Genomic DNA, 22,101 nt, shown 5'->3' on the forward strand with positions numbered 1-22,101 from the left:
GTACCTGGTGGGGAAGGCAGGGCAGAACTTCAGGAGGCCAGCTGAGAGCACGGTGAACACCATGTCAGGAGCAGTCTCCAAGAAAGAGAATTTAATGTACAAAGGGATGACTAAAATATATTTAAGAGCTAGCATCCTGACCCCTCTTAAGGATGACTTATGTTGCTGGGGAAAAAAATAAGTGCTCGATGTAGAAGGTGAATAGCGTTATAATTCCCAGGAGAATCTTGGTACCAGGACCACACAATGAAGAACTTGGAGTCCCCGTGGCTAATCCAGCAGAGAGAAAAGGAGAAACAGAGATGTGAGAGAAAATAAAGGGAACTCTTGGTGCAATTTGGTGCTGCTGCAGGTCCAAGTCCAGGTATGTGCTCTCTATCTCCATATCTTAAATAAAAGCCACCATGTTCCTCAGTCTTTGAGGTACTTAGAATTTCTCTTTAGAACCTGAAAATGGGGTCAGGTCTCCTGTCTGCATTGCTACAGTACAAAATAGAGGCAGGATGTTTGAAATAGTTCTCCATCTGGCAGAGGAGGCCTTGAAGCTGTGAGCCACTCGCTGCAAACCAGCAGGACATGAAGGATTCTTGAGCAGATCTGAAGCTACTGGGAGGCCTTTGAGGAGTTAAATCCCATAGTAAATACTGTACCTTCAATGGCCCCTTCTCCCTCTCTTTCCAGTCTTCCTCCACTCCCGTGGGGGCCCAAAGGGGTTAAATGAGCACTCTGATGTAATCAATATAGCAAATTACTGGTATCTTCTATGGATTATTGAGATCATAAATGCCCTATATACAGTATTATGTAGAAAGCAAGAGAGTTGATATAATACTTATATAAAACCGTGAAGGTGGAACTATCATCCTTGGTCCTTACCATATAAACACACACACACATAGACACACACACACTTAATGGAGATTGAAAATTTACTTATTTATTATTTTCCAAACCAATAGATGCACACCTAAATCTCTATGATAAGCTTTTTTAGTCAGGGTATCATATGTAGACATAGCAGTTTCAATTCAAAATCAGGCTACCACCTGTTAAATATACAGGAGTCCATGTTTATGTGCCATGATCCATCACTGTTGTGCTAAAGCCATGTAAGCAAATTAAATGGGGATATCTAGGAATCACAGCTACTACATTTTCCATATCTTTGACAGTAATATACATCTCTTCAATAATTCCAGAAATGCAGTATTGCTGTTGATTTCAAGCTTGTTGGAATGGGAGACAAGTTCAGTTCAGTTTCATTTGGCTTTCCCACACAAATTTGAAAAGCAAGACAAGGGGTGTTCTATCACTAACTGTGTTTTTTCCACTTATATATCAGGAACGGGATAAATATCCACAAATTTCATTATGAACCAGTGAGCGCCCTGTGAGTTGGGCTTAGGTCAGAACTCAATTTATCACCTGACCTCCATATCTCTCATGCTAACAACTTGAGAGGGTATCATTTCTGTTTAATAGATGTTATTGATACCTCAGACCACTTATCTAGATGTTTTTGAAGTGTCTGAATGTTACCCCAGGTCAGTGTCAGATTCAATAATTCAGTTGCTGATTCAAGACTCTTATAAGATACACATATGCATGTGCACGTGCGCACACACACACACACACACACATCCATTCATCTATCTGTCATCTACCTATCTATATCTATAAATATTTTTTGACATAGCATTAAGTGAAAGAAGTGTGAGAACATTTCCCAGTTTGTGGATTTTCAATTTTCCCTTGTGAAGACTGAGTTGCTATATTTATAGAAGCTTGAGAAGCTGGAGTTACTAGGTCTTAATGATTCATACATTTTATCATAGTAAATATCTTTTAATCCCTGATAGTATTTTTGACTTCTTTTTCTGATATTATTATAACTAAATCCATTTCTTTTTGATCAGTATTCTCCCCTTAGATTCTTTCTGTCACTTATACTGCAGACTTCCTATGTCCTGTTAAATTGGGTATGTCATAAATAAATAATAATAATTGTCTATTTAGCGAAATTAAATCTTACGTTTAATGTATTTATTGTGATTTTAATTAGCCCTTCAAATTCTTGGGTTTCGCATCTGTGGATTCAATCAACTTGGATTGAAATTTCCATTCATTTTACTACTACATTTTATATGAGGGACTTGAGCATCAGCAGATTTTGGTATATGCAGGGGCTCCTGGGACCAATCCCCCTCAGATACCAAGGGATGACTGTAATCTTCTGCTGTTGGATAAGTATTTTATAAATGTCAATTAGATACAGTTGATAATGATGGTGGCTCAGTTCAACTGTATGCTCACTGATTTTCTGTAAGCAGAATCTGTCAATTACTGATAGAGGTCTGTTGAGGTCTCCAACTATAATAATAGAGCTGTTTATTGCATCTTGCCATTCTATCTGTTTTTGCCTCACTTATTTTGGTACTTTGCTGTTATGCACGTACACATTAAGGATTAAGTCTTCTTAGAAAATTGACCCCCTTATCGTTATGTAATGCCTCTCTCTATCCCTGATAATTTTCCTTGTTTGAAGTCTGCTTTGCCTGACATTAATATAGCTACTTCAGCTTTCCCTTCATTAGTGTTAGTGTGGTATAGTTTTCTTCATCACTTTACTTATAATCTATGTCTTTCTTTTTAAAGTGGGTTTCTTGCAGACAACATATAGTCAGTTGTTTTTTTAATCCCCTCTGTCATTTTCTGTTTTTAATTTTTATAGTTGCATTTAATCCATTCACATTTAAAGTGATTATGTGTATAGTTGGATTAATCTCTCCCCTTTCTGTACTGTTCTCTATTCATTGCACTTCTTATTTTTTATTATTCTACCCCTTTTCTGCCTTATCTGGTTTAATTAGGCATTTTATATGATTCTGTTTTCTCTCATTTCTTAACAAATCAGTTATACTTCTTTTTAAAAAATGATTTTAGTGGTTGCCCTCAGGATGGCAACATGTATTTACAACGTGTATTTACAAATCCACTTCTAAATAGGTCTATATTATTTTATGAGTGTGTAGGTACCTTAAAATATTTCATATTCATCCCTTCTAACATTGATGTCACTCATTTCACTTATCAATAAGCTATACTCATCCAATATATTGTTGCTGTTGTTAGTTTGAACACTTATATATTAAATCAAGTAAGAAAAAGAAAAAGAAAAGGGTTTATTTTACCTTTATGTGTTCCCTCTCTAATGCCCTTCATTCCTTTATGTAGATCTCAGTTTCTAACCTGCATCATTTTCTTCCTCTAAAGTTTAAAAAAATTAAACCTCTAAACATTTTTTGAAAGGCAGATCTACTGGTGAAAAATTCCTCATTTTTGTTCATTTGAGAAAGTCTTTAATTTCTCCTTCATTTTTGAGGACCAGTTTTCCTTAATACAGAATTCTAGCTTGGTGATTCCTTTATTTCAACATTTTAAATATTTCTCTCCACTCTCTTTTTGCTTGCATTGTTGATGACAAGAAGTCTGCTATAAATCTTATACTTCTTTCTTCATAGGTAAGGTGGTGTTTTTCTGTGTGTGTGTTTCAAGATTTTTTCTTTGATTTTCTGTAGTTTGAACACAACATGCCAGGTGAAAGTTTTTTTATTATTTATCCCACTTGGACTCCTCTGAGTCCTTGATCTATGGTTTGGTGTCTGTCATTATTTTTGAAAAATTCTTAGCTATTTTCACCTCACAAATTATATCAGTATTGTGAACTGAAATCCCATGTTTTTTATTACCAATTCATACTCTAATAAGCCATTCATCATAGAAGACCTGCCACCTTATACTTCCTCTAGATCCACCTCTGCTGAGACCATTGCATCAAAGTGAGAACTAATCTCGAACTGATTTTTCCAATTTTCTCTTTGCACAGTGCTGAGTAGTGGGAACTTTAATTGTAACTGATCAATTTTTGTCTTTTATATAGTGTGCAGAATGTTTATTTGCACAAAACATAAATAACGTGTATATATATGTGCATGTATATGTTATATATATATATGTGTGTGTGTGTGTGTATATATATATATATATATATATATAAATGTTATGATTCCTTGCTCGGAAGGATGGAATCTAGGGCAACAAGAAAAGGGGGAGTGATACATGGTCTTCCTCTTAACTTTACCTTTTTTTCTCTCCTTTTCTTTTTTTACCTAAGTTATTTATTTAATTCATCTCCTGCTACAAGAAAAGTGATGGAAAATCAGTCTACTGGTCATCATTTGATGCAAATAAAGAACATGGGCTTAAGGTCCTATACATTTTACTGGTCCATGTGCAAGAATAGTCCAAATCTGAGCTGTGGTCCGTGATGTAGAACAATGGTCCAGGTTTTCTTTATTCATCTTCATTGCAGGTCAGAAGTGGCTTCAAATGAGGGTTATGGAATAAAGAATGGTTACCGTATCTCTAGGAAAAGGGCTTGAACCTGATGCAGAGATGGGGATAGACAAAAACTTGGGTTCTTATGTTTTCTCTGGTGCAAACAGGAAGGCGTTCAGCAAGCTGACTCCCACCCTGGGGAACATGACAAAGTAAATAGGGGCCTTCCAAGTGTGAGCTAAGCCCTCCTTGCTTGAGGCACCTCTAGACATGGGAAGCCCCAGATGTGGTTGGGACATACCTAGAACCCCAGAAGCCCAGAGTCTAGCCACCACTCCATTTTCAACCTGATTCAAAGCTATCATTGCCTCTTTATTATTCTAGAGATTATAAAGAAATTATTCCTGATTAAAAACAGAATTATCAAATTTAAAATCATTGTGGTAGCAGTAAGCAGCAAGTTATATTCCTTAGAAAATCAATGCAATGAAATACATACTCGGCATACATACATACTCAATTTTTCTCAGAATTCAGAAGAAAATCATAGAAACTAGGTGTGATGAGAAAATAGTTAAGTGAAAGCAGGTGGAAAATAAAATCCAAACTACAGAAAATTGTAACTTCATGAAACAGTCACTTTTACAAATTACAAGATTTTTTTAAATCCAGAAAGTGACATAGTTATTTATCAGTTACTAGTTTCAGAGTCCTTTCAACATTTCTGAAGACACAAGTCAAGATGAAGCTGATAATTGCCCAATATTTGATCTGATAAAAACATAATGCTGCAAACGAAGGAAAACTTTCCTCTGGTGAATGGTGGACTGAGGGGGGAAAAATGAAGCACGTTTTCACCTCATGGAACTGAGAATGCATGAAGAAACGTTGATAAAATATTTGATTAACATAACCGCAGATGTTCACAAACTGAGTTTTAAATAGATATTTATGGTTTTCCAAAGCAACCAAAGCAGCAGCCCATCTTCATGGGATCAGCTAGTGAGTATCAAAATTATTTAATACACTCTATCCCCTACTGTCAAAAGTGAATACTCTCAAGTGCTTGGCATTCTGTAGAATAGTGGTTAAGGAGAAACTTGAAATGTGTTTTCTCTTGTCCAGCAAGTTAACATTTTCTGTTAGGTTTCTGTTTTCTCTCGAAGGACCTACTCTTCTCTTGATGGTAAGTTATTCTCTTTAAGGACACGCTGTCCCCCCGCCCATCCCCTCAACTACAGTAGTATGCTTTATTCAGAGATTTCTGTAGGGCACAGATATCATGATATGATAATGCAAAATACATATGTACATTTTAGTTAGCAGATGGTTGGTCTCCTTATATAGATTTTAAAATACAAATCAAAATAAAATTCAGATGGAATAAGGACTTAAATATGTAGAGCATAAAATTACTGAAATAATACAGGAGATAACAAACTCTGAGCTACACAATAAAAGCAGACATAATGATTTGGTTAAACACCAAAAGCTTCAAAAAGTTTAAACAAATCTCAAAATAGAGAAATAACTTCTGCAATGCAAAATAATCAATATAGGGGGAAGAGATTTCATTAAAAAATAAAGGTAAATATTATATTGAATAAATGCCAGGAAGAAGAAATTCAGGAAAGCAAATGTAAAAAATGTGATAAATACAATGAAATGCTCAAACTAACCAGTGTTCAACAAAACAAAATTTTAAATAAAAATAATATGAATGTTTTGTCTATGTTTAATTCATGAAATTTGTTAAATGTAAACTATTCAAATTGATGGAAATATAAACATTGGACTAATATTCTGTATTGTTTTGGATTTTGCTTTCTATTTGATGGTAAGATTTAGAGACTATTTCATGTCTGTTTATAGATTTATAACTTTTTCAAAATACCTTCATAGCACATATTCTGGATTCTTCATAATTTATTTGTCATTCTTATGGGGATTTCAAGTTGTCCTCACTTGGTTGCTATGCCAGCAATTCTATACGAGAAAACCTTATCCATACAATTTGGTTTCGATGTGTTTTCTTAGCACTCATTAATTCTCCTGAAGAAACCTGCTCCTTTTCCCAAACTTTAATTCAGGAAACACAAGGATAGTCACCTAATTTTAGAACTTTGTTTTGTGTTATTGAGGTCTGTATTGTTAATCTTAGGATCTCACAGTTCTTCCTCAGTTTGGTCATGTTTCCTTATGCTAACAAAATCTTCTTTTGAGAGGTAAAAAAATATTTTTTATTCTTACTGAAGATGCACTTAAAATATTTTTCATTAATTTTTACTTTTGTTGTTGGCACCAAATTACTGAGAAAAGGGCAAAAGAAACAACTTTATTCAGCCATATATAATTACAAATCAGTTTGTTGATATTTAGTAATATTGGTTCTTATTATCCATTATCCTAAATTAAAATTTAGTATATTTACAGACGCTCAGAAACACTAGGAAGTTAAAATTACATATTATTTCTTTGCTCTTGAAATTACATTTGATAAGCTTTTGTATTTTTTTAAGGAACAATCTGTGTCTTCAGCACTTTTTGATGTAGCATTACATTAAGAACATTTTCCATGTTATTAAATATTTTTTGAAAGCATGTTAATACCTACAAAACATTCCATCTTATGCAAGTACCACATAATTTATCTGTGTCTTTATTACTTGATATTAAATGTGTTTCTAATTTCTTCTATCCCCAAACATTCTATAATAAGCATTCTTGCACATTAATCCTTGTTAATTGCTTTATTTCTTTAAAATAATTATTATAATGCTATATAAGTAAAGTATGCTGTGGGCACTCAAAACCATAGAGAAAACAGTACATCTAAATGTATTAGTGTTTAAGAATCATAACATATCGAGGGGGATTTTAAGTGAATGAACCTAGTGATTAATTTTAAGAACATAAAACTTGAGACAACCAGATATTATGTGCTCCCTAATGTGAAGAAATAAGTGTAGCACATCAACTATGAAGAGCTCTTACCAATCAAATCTGAATCAAAACTGTAGTTCCCAATCACTAATTTGTTAAAAAAGAAAAACATGAAAATCGGAGAAGTATGTTAAAAATAAAACAGGAATACACACAGAAAAATGCAAAATTTTGTTAACTCTACAAGGCAAATGACCACCCACAAGGAAGAATAAACTTCATGGAAAAAAGAGAGAGGGACAGCATATAGATTTAAAGACAAGAGAATAATCAACCAAGCTATCAATATTCTGAGCCCTGTTGGGATTCTGATTTCAATAAAACAACTTTGGAAATAAATTATGATACATCATGCAGATATATACACTGACTAGATATTTTAATATAAAGGGTTTATTGTTAAATTTGTGGGTGGATAGCTGGAAAAGCTTTTGTCTTATTTTGTATTTTTTTAGTCCTTATGCTATTTTTTCCCCGATGAAAAATCCTATGTTTAGTATTTTCATCTATACTATTCAGGGGTTAAAGTAACTCTGAAGTAATCCTAAAGTAACCTTAAAGTAATCGTGTTTTGGGCAGAGCCAAAACACGATTGGACGTATGTTGATAATTATTGATCTTCTCTATATTTCCATATTTTTTGAGAATTTAAAATGCCACAAAAGGGAGCAACAGGAAATGAGTTTACTATTTTGGTGGGGAATAGATAATACAGTCTTGTTATATATATATATGGTTTATCCTGAAGAGATTTGGGAAAGGAAGTGATATGATGGGATTCACAAGTGAGAGTGCACTCTTATGAACATGGACATGAATTCATCCAGGAGCAAGGAGACCATTAATACCTTCCTCAATTTCTATAATTCCAGTGCCCTCTCTGTCACACTCTTATGGGCTATAATTTCTCTACAGAATGATAATAGAATGATAAAGAAAATAAGAATGAATTAAAAATGAGATGTGAAAGCCAAAGGGACTCCTTGGTAGAGGCCAAGAAGCCCTCGTTTTGCAACAGGAGTGCAGAGAAAGCCAAACATGAGGCCTGAGATTTATTAGTCTGTGCGACTAACTTCAAAGGAGGTTAAACTTGGCAGATTTGTTATACCAAGGGCATTGCCCCCATTGGGAAAATCTGAAGCTTTAACACACAGAATCTAGACATGCGGATGATTGCTCCTGAAGATTTTGATTCCTCTGACACTTCTGAACCTTCTAAGCCTGCAGAAGTGTTCCATTCCTTTTTGCTAAGAGCAGTCATCTCAATAATCCTGAAAGGCAGCAGATATACCACTCAAGATCTGCCCTCACTTTCCCTCCTGGCCACTTGGCTTATACCTAGGTTTTAAGTCACAATATCAAGCAACTGAGGATGCACTTGGCTTCATAAACAAAGTAGTGTAATTTAAAGATGCTGTAAATCTATCTGACATGTATCAGTAGCCATCTGGGATGGATGAGTGGCACTGTGTTAGAAGATTCTTTATCAGAGGGACTGGAACATAGAATTGGAAAGGGAAGAATTTATTTACCTGAGAATATTCTTTGGAGATAAAGGATTTAGTGTCCGGGAAAGAACCTCAGGAGATTGTACAAACTAATAAGGTGGCTCCCAGTACATGGCATGGTACACACAGTGGCCAAGCTGAGCAAAATTGAAATGCATGAACTGCAATGTCAGATGATGGATAAAGAAAAAGTTCAGAGAAGTAGACATGCTAGAATGGATGTAATATGTACAGTCAGAAGATAAGCATGATGGTTATGTTCCTTGGGAAGGCCCAAGGACACAAAATTTATCAAGACCATATGAATGGCCTGGTGAGACAGGAAGCAGCATCATTAAAAAGTTCAGGGGCTTCCCTGGTGGCGCAGTAGTTGAGAGTCCGCCTGCCGATGCAAGGGACGCGGGTTCGTGCCCCGGTCTGGGAGGATCCCACATGCCGCGGAGCAGCTGGGCCCGTGAGCCATGGCCGCTGGGCCTGTGTCCGGAGCCTGTGCTCCACAACGGGAGAGGCCACAACAGTGAGAGGCCCGTGTACAGGAAAAAAAAAAAAAAAAAATTCAGTAATGTCTCTACTCTTCATTTTAGGGCTGGAGATAGAAAATACTGTTACAGAATTTATCTAGCTGAAAACAATGTCCATGAATGGACTTTAAAATAGTAGAGTCTAGGTGGCAGCAGTTAACTGTCAGTAACCAGGTGGTACTTAACCACATATGTTGTGATCACTAGCAAAGTTGGAGTAATAGCCCTGGGAACCAGATACACAGGGACTTACAAGGATGGTTAATAGAATATGACCTCCCTAGGGGCAAAATAGATTGGTGGCTGACAAAGTCACTACTCAGCTTGAACCAGCAGAAGAAATCAAGGTTTGGTGATTGGGCGTCTGAGGATAGCCACCCTAATAAATATGTCATGATTCCTTGCATAGGTTTCAGACTGGGGACCATTGTTCAGAATCAGAGCCCACTAAACAGTGGTTCCAAGTGGAACAATTGCAATACCATAGCATGTATACAAAGCAATGATTTGCTGCATTTTTCCTCAAGAAAATTATGGCCATTTACTCATTTGACTATAAATTGGGAGATGGGGATTACTCATTTTTAGCACTGTTGGTATAGGTTATAGGGTTTCTGTGATATTGAAGTACGAATACTTTGAAACATTATTGTGGCCTTCCTATATGTATGGGGGCATATGGGAGACAGGTAGTAAATCACTTACATAGACCACCTGATGGTCATTTCCCTGGGCCCTGAATGTTTAATTGGTATTTAACATACTTGGAAGTTAGTACAACTTCCAGATTGGGTCCTTGGTTGTAGATAACTACCAAAATAGGGAAAGCCACATGGAAGCCTCTGAAACTGTTCCTGTCATGAGAAAGTAAGTAAAAATATATAAATAAAAATTGTATCATATATGTATTATATAGAGTTTAGGAGATTTATATCAGCTATGAGTTTCTAAGAGATGCAAGGATGGTGGTCCTTATCACATCCCCAGTTAAGTTACCTAGCAATGATCTTGCAAAAACCAGATGGATCCTGGAAGGTGACTGTAGACCGCTGCAAGCTCAACCCAGTAGTTGCCCTGATTGAAGTTGCCACGATGGATGTGGTAACTTTGTTAGAACAGATAGAGCCTCAGGTTCTGGTATATGGACATTGTTTTGGCATATGCATTCTTTTCTATTTCAGTAAGAAAAGAGGATCAGGGAGAGTTTTTGCTCACTTCAAATGTGTAATAAACACTTGCAAATTTTGCTGTTGAGCTGTAATTCCTTTTCCTCTGCTATAATGTAGTCCAAAGGGATCTCGGACTATCTAAACATTGCAGAGCGCAGCACATGAATCCATTGCTTTCAGGATAGCATGTTAATCTCTTCAAATAGTACTATGAAGGCCTTCATGAGACACTGTTTAGAGGATGGAGTGGTCATGATGGCAGAGAGAGAGGCCAACAGCGTGGATTCTCACTAACTAACTAAGGCTAATCTAGCTACTGCTACTGCCAAATGTCCAACCTGTAAGAAAAAGAGACCAAAACCAAGCTCCAAAATTACATAATTTCTTGAGATTTACTATCTACCTGGTAACAAGTTAACTATTTTGAATAGCTTCCATCCTGAGAATATCACTGGTCTTGTCACTAGAATAAATTATTATTATGTATTTCTGCCAGTGTATATGGGTTTCAAAAACATTCCTGTTCTGCTAATTATTTTTCAAAGAAATGAGTTTTATGGAAGGTGTGATGGTTTATTTTATGCCTCAACTTGACTGGGCCACAGGGTGGCCAGATATTTGGTCAAACATTACTCTGGGTGTATCTGTGAGGATGTTTCTTTTTTTGTTTGTTTTTTTCTTTTTAACATCTTTATTGGAGTATAATTGCTTACAAAGGTGTGTTAGTTTCTCCTTTATAACAAAGTGAATCAGCTATACATATACATTTATCCCCATATCTCCTCCTCCTTGAGTCTCCTTCCCACCCTCCCTATCCCAGCCCTCTAGGTGGACACAAAGCACCGAGCTGATGTCCCTGTGCTATGCAGCTGCTTTCCCCACTAGCTATCTATTTTATATTTGGTGGTGTATATATGTCCATGCCACTCTCACTTCGTCCCAGCTTACCCTTTCCCCCTCCCCATGTCCTCAAGTCCATTATCTACATTTGCGTCTTTATTCCTGTCCTGCCCCTGAGTTCTTCAGAACCATATATTTTTTTAGATTCCATCTAAATGTGTTAGCATATGGTATTTGTTTTTCTCCTTCTGACTTACTTTACTCTGTATGACAGTCTCTAGGTCCATCCACCTCACTACAAACAACTCAATTTTGTTTCTTTTATGGCTGAATAATATTCCATTGTATATATGTGCCACATCTTTATCCATTCATCTGTCGATGGACACTTAGGTTGCTTCCATGTCCTGGCTATTGTAAATAGAGATGCAATGAACATTGTGGTACATGACTCTTTCTGAATTATGGTTTTCTCAGGGTATATGCCCAGTAGTGGGATTGCTGGGTCGTATGGTAGTTCCATTTTTACTTTTTTAAGGAAGCTCCATATTGTTCCCCATAGTGGCTGTATCAATGTACATTCCCACCAACAGTGCAAGAGGGTTCCCTTTTCTCCACACCCTCTCCAGCATTTATTGTTTGTAGATTTTTTGATGATGGCCATTCTGACCAGTGTGAAGTGATACCTCATTGTAGTTTTGATTTGCATTTCTCTAATGATTAGTGATGTTGAGCATCCTTTCATATGTTTATTGGAAATCTGTATATTTTCTTTGGAGAAATGTCTCTTTAGGTCTTCTTCCCATTTTGGGGTTGGGTTGTTTGTTTAATTGGTATTGAGCTGCATGAGCTGCTTGTAAATTTTGGAGATTACTCCTTTGTCAGTTGCTTCAATTGCACATATTTTCTCCCATTCTCAGGGTTGTCTTTTCATCTTCTTTATGGTTTCTTTTGCTGTGCAAAATATTTTAAGTTTCATTAGGTCCCATTTGTTTATTTTTCTTTTTATTTCCATTACTCTAGGAGGTGGGTCTAAAAGGATCTTGCTGTGATTTATGTCATAGACTGTTCTCCCTATGTTTACCTCTAAGGGTTTTATAGTGTCTGGCCTTACATTTAGGTCTTTAATCCATTTTGAGTTTATTTTTGTGTATGGTTTAAGGTAGTTTTCTAATTTCATTCTTTTACATGTAGCTGTCCAGTTTTCCCAGCACTACTTATTGAAGAGGCTGTCTTTTCTCCGTTGTATATCCTTGCCTCCTTTATCAGAAATAAGGTGACCATATGTGCGTGGTCACCTCTGGGCTTTCTATCCTGTTCCATTGATCTTGATTTCTGTTTTTGTGCCAGTACCATACTGTCTTGACTACTGTAACTTTGAGTGCAGTCTGAAGAAGGGAGCCTGATTCCTCCAGCTCCATTTTTCTTTCTCAAGGTTGTTTTGGCTCTTTGGGGTCTTTTGTGTTTCCATATAAATTGTGAAATTTTTTGTTCTAGTTCTGTGAAAAACACCATTGGTAGTTTGATAGGGATTGCATTGAATCTGTAGATTGCTTTGGGTAGTAGAGTCATTTTCGCAATGTTGATTCTTCCAATCTAAGAACATGGTTTATCTCTCCAACAGTTTGTATCATCTTTAATTTCTTTCATCAGTGTCTTATAGTTTTCTGCATACAGCTCTTTTGTTTCCTTAGGTAGGTTTTTTCCTAGGTATTTTATTCTTTTTGTTGCAATGGTAAATGGGAGTGTTTCCTTCATTTCACTTTCAGATTTTATATCATTAGTGTATAGGAATGCAAGAGATTTCTGAGCACTAATTTTGTATCCTGCTACTTTACCAAATTCATTGATTAGCTCTAGTAGTTTTCTGGTAGCATCTTTAGGATTCTCTGTGTATAGTATAATGTCATCTGCAAACAGTGACAGTTTTACTGCTTCTTTTCCAATTTGGATTCCTTTTATTTCTTTTTCTTCTTACATTGCTCTGGTGAAAACTTCCAAAACTATGTTGAATAATAGTGGTGAGAGTGGGCAACCTTGTCTTGTTCCTGATCTTAGTGGAAATGATTTCAGTTTTTCACCATTGGGAACGATGTTGGCTGTGGGTTTTTCATATATGGCCTTTATTATGTTGAGGTAGGTTCCCTCTATGCCTACTTTCTGCAGGGTTTTTATCATAAATGGGTGTTGAATTTTGTCAAAGGCTTTTCTGCATCTATTGAGATGATCCTACGGTTTTTCTCCTTCATTTTGTTAATATGATTTATCACATTGATTGATTTGCGTATATTGCAGAATCCTTGCACCCCACTCGATCATGCTTTATGATCCTTTTAATATGCTGTTGGATTCTGATTGCTAGTATTTTGTTGAGGATTTATGCATCTAAATTTCTTAGTGGTATTGGCCTGTAGTTTTCTTTTTTTGTGAAATCTTTGGTTTTGGTATCAGGGTGATGGTGGCCTCATAGAATGAGTTTAGGAGTGTTCCTCCTTCTGCTATATTTTGGAAGAGTTTGAGAAAGACAGGTGTTAATTCTTCTCTAAATGTTTGATAGAATTCGCCTCTGAAGCCATCTGGTCTTGGGCTTTTGTTTGTTGGAAGATTTTTAATCACAGTTTCAATTTCAGTATTTGTGATTGGTCTATTTATATTTTCTATTTCTTCCTGGTTCAGTCTCGGAAGGTTGTGCTTTTCTAAGAATTTGTCCATTTCTTCCAGGTTGTCCATTTTATTGGCATAGAGTAGCTTCTAGTGATCTCTCATGATCCTTTATATTTCTGCAGTGTCAGTTGTTACTTCTCCTTTTTCATTTCTAATTCTATATTTTGAATCTTTTCCCTTTTTTTCTTCATGAGTCTGGCTATTGTTTATCAATTTTGTTTATCTTCACAAAGAACAAGGTTTTCATTTTATTGATCTTTGCTATTGTTTCCTTCATTTTTTTTTCATTTATTTCTGATTTGATCTTTATGATTTCTTTCCTTCTGCTAACTTTGGGGTTTTTTTTGTTCTTTCTCTAATTTCTTTAGTTGTAAGGTTAGGTTTCTTATTTGAGATGTTTCTTCTTTCTTGTGGTGGGATTGTATCGCTATATACTTCCCTCTTAGAGCTGCTTTTGCTACATCCCATAGGTTTTGGGTCATCGTGTTTTCATTGTCATTTGTTTCTAGGTATTTTTTGATTTCCTTTTTGATTTCTTCAGTGATCTCTTGGTTATTTAGTTGTGTATTGTTTAGCCTCCATGTGTTTGTATTTTTTATAGATTTTTTTCCTGTGATTGATATCTAGTCTCACAGCATTGTGGTTAGAAAAGATACTTGATATGATTTCAATTTTCTTAAATTTACAAATGCTTGATTTGTGACCCAAGATATCTATCCTGGAGAATGTTCCATGAGCATTTGAGAAGAAAGTGTATTCTGTGGTTTCTGGATGGAATGTCCTATAAATATGAATTAAGTCCATCTTGTTTACTGTATCATTTAAGGCTTGTGTTTCCTTCATTATTTATTTTCATTTTGGATCATCTGTGGGGTGTTAAAGTGCCCTACTATTATTGTGTTACTGTCGATTTTCCCTTTTATGGCTGTTTGCATTTGCCTTATGTATTGAGGTGCTCCTATGTTGGGTGCATAAATATTTACAATTTTTATATCTTCCTGTTAGATTCATCCCTTGCACATTTGTAGTGTCCTTCGTTCTCTCTTGTAATAGTCTTTATTTTAAAGTCTATTTTGTCTGATATGAGAATTGCTACTCCAGCTTTCTTTTGATTTCCATTTGCATGGAATATCTTTTTCCATCCCCTCACTTTCAGTCTGTATGTGTCCCTCAGTCTGAAGTGGGTCTCTTGTAGACAGCGTATATATGGGCCCTGTTTTTGTATACATTCAGCCAGTCTAAGTCTTTTGGTTGGAGCATCTAAACCATTTACATTTAAGGTAGTTATCGATATGTATGTTCCTATTACCAGTTTCTTAATTGTTTTGGGTTTGTTATTGTAGGTATTTTCCTTCTCTTGTGTTTCTTGCCTAGAGAAGTTCCTTTCACATTTTTTGTAAAGCTGGTTTGTTGTTGCTGGATTCTCTTAGCTTTTGGTTGTCTGTAAAGGTTTTAATTTCTCTATCAAATCTGAATGAGATCCTTGCTGGGTAGAGTAATCTTCATTGTATGTTTTTCCCTTTCATCACTTTAAATGTCATACCACTCCCATCTGGCTTGCAGAGCTTCTGCTGAAAGATCAGCTGTTAACCTTTTGGGGATTCCCTTGTACTTATTTGTTGCTTTTCCCTTCCTGCTTTTAATATATTTTCTTTGTATTTAATTTTTGATAGTTTGATTAATATGTGTCTTGGCGTGTTTCTCTGATAGTATCCTATTGGACTCTCTGTGCTTCCTGGACTTGATTGACTCTCTGTGGAATCAGGAGGTGTTGCTTTCCTGGTATCCTTGTGCGACAGTACCCTAAGGTTTCAGCACTATGAACCAGGGAATCTCACCCCAGTATTCAGCTTCAGTATTCAGTCGCTACTGGGGTTCCACTTGCCCCCTGGTTGATCTCAGTCTCCATTTCAAGTGATATTGTATGACCCAAAGCCCTACTCTGTATCACATTGTTGGTCTTTCTATCCTGGTCAACCCCTACCTTAATCTGGTGTGGTCAGACCCCTATACAAAGATGCTCCTGTCAGGCATGACCTTCCAAAGGATATATCTCCCTGAGAGCAAAGGCAAAGGCCAGACCTCTTTAGGGTAAAGTTAACTTCCCTACAATACAAGTACATTTATCAAAGTCACATTTATGCTATCATTTTAAGGATTTGCAATAGTGATTCCAAAGTTCAGACAACATTGTAAAGTTTCTTGTCCTTTTATTCTGTTGAAATAATGACACCTGCTTACTAGGAATATGAAAAAGCTCCAACCAAGGTGACACTTGGACACAATTTCACTTATATGCCAGCTCTAAGAAGTCACTTGCCTGTTCACTATCCTTAATTTATCACAGAGTTAATGAAATTTTATGCTCTTCTTGTATAATCATTTGTACACCTTCTATGATTAATCTTACACAGTCATTTTTCCACAATAATTTAAACAAAATTTCAGTGTATTTAGCTCATTTTTATTGTATGTGTTCCGTGATATTAGGAAAATGTCACTTAATTTACGAAATTAAATCTAAATATTTTTATTATCCATAAATCTTATATTTATTTAGTATAGGTCTTGCCATCATGGAATGTTTTTCTATTAGAAACTTTGATAAATGTGTTGTAACCATAGGAATGATTTGCAAGACAGCAGGAGTAGTCAATATAGACTAAATTAATGTGTTAGGTTTAGTGTTCACACAGCATGCTTTACTTTAATTGATTACTCTATAGCCAAACTTAAATTACTAGTATCAGTGCTGATAGAAGAAAATGAATATTTAATAAAACACCCTTTGTATCATAGTAGCAGATTAATCTAAGTAAAAAAGCTATCATTTGTAATAAGCTTTTAAGGCTACTTTGATATCTTGAATACATGCAATATTAAAGAGCTTATAAATACAAAGAGCAAGATAAGTTGGGATAATTTAACAAAAAGTCTCTGCAATTAACTGAATTATGATGCATTTGGATTTAAAAATTAAGTAATACACTTACATTGAGAAGAAGTGGCAATACATTTTTTCTAGCTTTGAAATTGCAACAGATTCATTTATCAATAGAATTATATCAACAAAAATAACATAATGAGTAAACGGTAAATGATTAATTTATGAACTTCATAACTAACTCTTAGAGTCATTGATGTTTACATATAGATAATCTTAAGACAAATAATTCATGGATAAAGTACATTTTATTCCCCCATCATCAATCACCATCATTGTCATCGATACAACAGAGTTTTTGGAATAAAACTCAAATGAATAACAATAAGGAATATCACATTACTAAAATGTAAAAAATTATATAACTAAGAAAAACCTTGTAGGTTAATATTGAGAGTAAAAATAGAATAAAATTACAGATAAGGATAAAAGGCAAATTTTATGCATTCTTAAATATATTCTTTAAATCCCAAACATAATTTTGACTATTAAAGTATTTAAATTCCTCAATCTGGAGATGCGTTACAAAAAATAATCCTGTATACACTATAAAATCAGAAGTATATAATACCTTAGTGGTTTATTATGACTGTTGAACTTCAACTGTGTCTTTAGCTCCATGGATTTTATTCCATTGTATGTTAAAATTGAAAATCAGTGATTGCAAGAAAAAAATTAATTCCCGTTTTTTTCCCCATGTTTCTCCCAAAGTGGCTGAAGTAGGAGATGGAAACATTACCATTGAAAAAGAAGGTACAAGAAGAGCCAGATTTATGGGCATGCACCTAGTGCGTCCACTCAGACCCAGACAGAAGGACTACACACTTGGTTTAATGCTCTATTGTTGCCATCTTGAAATTCTGAAGAATTTTTGAATAAGGAGCACTGCATTTTCACTTTTCACTGAGTATGCATAGCCATAAATAAAGTCAAACCTGTTGGTGATGTCAATCTGGAAAACTCCTATCTGGGTCAAGGAGAGACTGACTGGGCATGGCTGCCAGGCATGTGCTTAAATGAATACTTGGAGAGACCATATATAAAATAGATAAACAACAAGGATTTACTGTCTAGCATAGGGAAATATATTCAGTATCATATACTAACCTATAATGGAAAAGAACTGAGAAAAAAGAATATATATTAATTTATTCATACAAATGTATAACCGAATCACTTTGCTGTACACCTGAAACTAACACAATATTGTAAATCAAATATACTTCAATTAAAGAAAAGAATACTTGGAGAGAACATGACTATTCTCTGAAACTTGGAATAAGCCTATGACCCTGGGTTTTATTCCTTTCCAGTACAGCTTGTCTGTTCTGAAGAGATTTTGACTGGCAAATAGTGAAGAGACCCTTCTTTACTTGATAAAAGCAAACAAATAAATACCAACAATAACCAAAAAAAAGGAGGATGGGCAATATCAATATTAAAATGGACAAATTCATGATCCACGAAGAATATATGTGAATAGCAAACACTTTTAGAATAATGAGAAGATGATTAATATTGGTCTTATAATGTAAGTGGAAATCTTTGACTCATCTCTCAAAATGATTTTAAGCAAGTCCATAGAAAACTTTAAAAATGATAGCGATTTTGAAGAGTATAAGTACAAGTCTGAATTAATAGGTTTATACTGAAATTTAAAATTAGACTAAATAGACATGCAAAGAGCTCCCAAATATCTGAAAAACGTTCAAAATTTATGTTCTCAAAGCAATAAACTTTAATCAGTTATGAAAAATAGAAAAAAACCAGTTTCTGGCCTCAGTGCAATAACTTGAGAAATTAATAAGCTTAATAACACAATAACAAGTAGGAAATTATAATATAGAACTCATTTAAATAGCTCTAATTACTCTGAAAGAAAGCAAAATTACAATGCCTATTTAGAAATTAAGTACTTACAGAACCAAACATAACAAAGTATATAAAATATACTAAACCTTTACTCAAAGAGAACACGAAAAGCTATAAATCCTTTCATTATTAAGAAGAGAGAGTATATATATATATATATATATAAAACATAATTATTAAATTTCAGTGAATTTATTGGAAAAATGGACATGAAATTAGATGAAGCTAGAAACAGATAACACTCCATGAGAGCTTAATATATGACAAGACTTTTCTATAAATATTGCTGGAATTATCAATCTCAGTCTTGAATGATACTATTATGAGCCTTATTTCACCTATGAAGAAACTCAGGCACAGAGATGTTAAGTAACTTGCCCAAGTAACTTGCCCAAGGTCACACAGATGTGTAAATGGAAGAGCTAGTTTATGAATAAAGTCAGTGTAGAACCATAACCTGGGCTCTTAACCTCTATGCTCCACCCCTTTGTATAATAAAATAGCTCATACTGACATGATTACTACTCACCAAGCCCTACTCTGAGTGTTTTACATATTTTAATGAAAGACAAAATAGGTCAAAAAAATATGAAATCAAAGTGCATTTGACTGTTATGCTGTACCCACATGGACAGAAATTCTGTTCTTTTTATCTTAATTTCACTCTTTGGGGACATAAACTATTGTTCAATAAGTTTTATTTTAAGCTGTGAAGGACATTTGAGCTGTTCTTTCTGACCCTAGCTGTGTTTGTTTGTGTTTTGGCAGGTGGGAGAGGGAGATACATTAGGAGTAGATATAAATTAAAGCCTCATAGAATCAATGAGAGACAGCAATACTGAAATTATAACAAGGCACATGTCCATGGATGCTGGAAAGCAGAAATTAAGGGTAAGGACATGCAACAGCTTTATACTATTCAAGATGTCACCAGCAGTCCCTCTGCCAAGATCACAGGTGCCATGCTAGAGCTACCAGGGCAATTACTGCTGTCATGATAGTAATGACACAACAAAACAAAACTCTCCCAATTCTTGAGCCAAATGTCCCACTTTGAAAAGCCACATAGAAAGGGTGAATGTGCATTTAGTTAAGCTTGAGTCACATGTCTGACCATAGCCCGCAAAGAAGGATCTGTCCTCTCTACTTCATATGAGGCACTAAGGTGAGAAATATATAATGGGCATGGGAATCCTCCTCTGTCAGCACCACAAACAGGGTAATAGAGAAGTGTCTGGCAAGCAGGCCATCCTGACAGCACACATACAAAACAAACTCACATTCACATGATTGTTTGCTTCTCTTGCTTTTCCATGAGTTTCACAAAAGTAGAAACTATTCCACAGTTTTCATCATCTGTTACCTAAATCATTTCTTTCTTGAATTTATTAGGCATTTAATATAAGCACTTTGACAGAATTGATGAGTATTTAAAAGAATGAATAAATGAATAATCAAAAGTGTGTTTCTTTCTAGAAGTTTAGAATCTACCTCTACCAAACAAACAAGGCACAACAATTAGAGATACCAAAGCATAACAACATATACAATTTAATACATATCTTCTTTACAACCCATAGTTGACCAGAACAATGTATAGTTTGCCTTGACTGTCATCAAAATTAAGAGAAAAATCTATTCACACTGAAAGACAGCAAAACATGTTAATATATTGCTCATGTGTTGTTTACATCATGAACCATTTCCTGCAGAATGAAGAATGACAAATTGCAACTTACATGACCTTTGAAATACACTATCATATATGGCAAGCCTTCCTTCAAGGATTTTAAATAGTAGGATAAATAGGTTGTCAAAAAAAAAGCGACCTATAAAACTCATCTAGTTGAGTGGCAGGTTTTTGTATGAACACTTTTTTGAATAAGAATGCTGAGTTTCATATATATATATACATACATATATATATATACAAATATATATATATTTGTATATATATACAAAATTTGTATATATATATTTTTAATGATCATGGGTACTAACTCTAAATCCTTACAGAGAAAAAAACCATGCAGAAAAGATGATCTGTTTTGAAAATGTGAAGTTAGTTCATATCTTGCTTCATGTTGTAAATATATTGAGCTTGAATTTGCACAAGGACTGGATTTGAAAGGAAAAGTTTAAGATTATCATTCCATTTCTTAGAATCAAATCAAGAGAAAAAAATTTTTTCTTTGTACAGTTGGGAGTGGGAGGTGCATGAATGAATTCTTTCTAAATTCCTTTTAAAATAATTTTTCAATAAAATTTATGTAAAATTCACACTCAGGAAAAAAACAGTGAAACTGTGTGGAAAAATTAAATAAAATGGGAAATATGGAAACCACGATTTCAAAGTTCTTTAGTGACACTGTATAGAAAGTGTATATAAACAAATAATGTGTAATGCTTTGTACTAGTATATAGCTCTAGGAGTATTTTGATCCAAAAAAGTCCTTGTTTTATAGAAATCCATGAAATTTGAGTTCTGCTTTAAGGAATTTACAGTGAAAACCTTGAAATTGCCTTGAGGATGAATTAAATTAATTCATTATGTCAAAATTTGAGGAAGAGATTTCATAAATGGAACAGGAGAATGCACTTATTTTACTGGCTCAGAAGAACACACATGAATTTTGAAAATTTGAATGACAAGAAAAATTGTTTCTTTGAGAACTCACTTGACATCCTCTTTCTTTTTGATTACTTTGGAGACCTAATATAAATTCACAGACATATTTTCAACCATAAAATCCATCTTTTGATAGATTTCTTAAAGTGGCTTCCAGTTTATAATGAATAATTTGTGCCTTAAAATGTAATGTGTGAAGAGACGGTTTTTGCCCCATGTAGGGCAGTGGAATTTGTTGTTTGGTAGACTTACGGATGAACGGTGCAGAAGGGATGTTCAGAAAGATCTTGAAAGCTGTTGGTTGTCAAGTAAATGCACACGTGGCCTCAACACCAGAGCATCACGTGCCTTGGTGATCCCTGACCCCTGGAACTGGAGCTGGTGTTTCAACCATTTTACTCTAATTCAATATTAATAAATTTCTTCTTCTGTTAGTTTGATTTTTATGGAGTTGTGATTTTTTTTCATGCAGGACAGATTGATCAAGTAGATATGCGAGAAGGGTGGAGTCAAGATGGTGTACTAGGAGGACACAAAATTTGCGTCTCCTCACAACTAGGGCACCTACCAGGCAATGGTGGGGGCCACGGACACCTAAGGGGATGGGAGGAACCCCCAGTGACTGGGTAGGATGTGGGGCATGGGGGGAGTGAGGGAGGAGGAGAAGTGGAGG

The 22,101-nt window shown here is 35.0% G+C and overlaps 1 protein-coding gene across 7 annotated transcripts in view; it reads left to right on the forward strand.

Moving 5' to 3' along the window:
- The window catches only part of LOC149747710 (uncharacterized), a 167,762-nt gene that overhangs the window by 96,525 nt on the left and 49,136 nt on the right, over window positions 1–22,101 (forward strand). For 2 of the 7 annotated variants that reach the window (XM_089923005.1, XM_089923010.1), the window contains one exon: window positions 17,639–21,868. The exons of 2 other annotated variants lie outside the window; for them this stretch is intronic. Coding sequence is in view for 1 of the 5 variants with exons in the window: in XM_089923010.1 (XP_089779136.1) it covers window positions 17,639–17,802 (164 nt within the window). In the remaining 4 variants the exon portion in view is untranslated. Of the gene's footprint in view, window positions 1–220; window positions 365–4,174; window positions 4,373–5,040; window positions 21,869–22,101 lie in introns of those variants that run through there. 3 more of the 7 variants (XM_089923003.1, XM_089923004.1, XM_089923009.1) reach the window with 3 other exon arrangements.

Source organism: Delphinapterus leucas, chromosome 13 (genome assembly GCF_059928025.1).
Source record: "Delphinapterus leucas isolate spDelLeu-1000000601 "Yukka" chromosome 13, BTC_Dleu_Yukka2, whole genome shotgun sequence".
Lineage (NCBI taxonomy): Eukaryota > Metazoa > Chordata > Mammalia > Artiodactyla > Monodontidae > Delphinapterus > Delphinapterus leucas.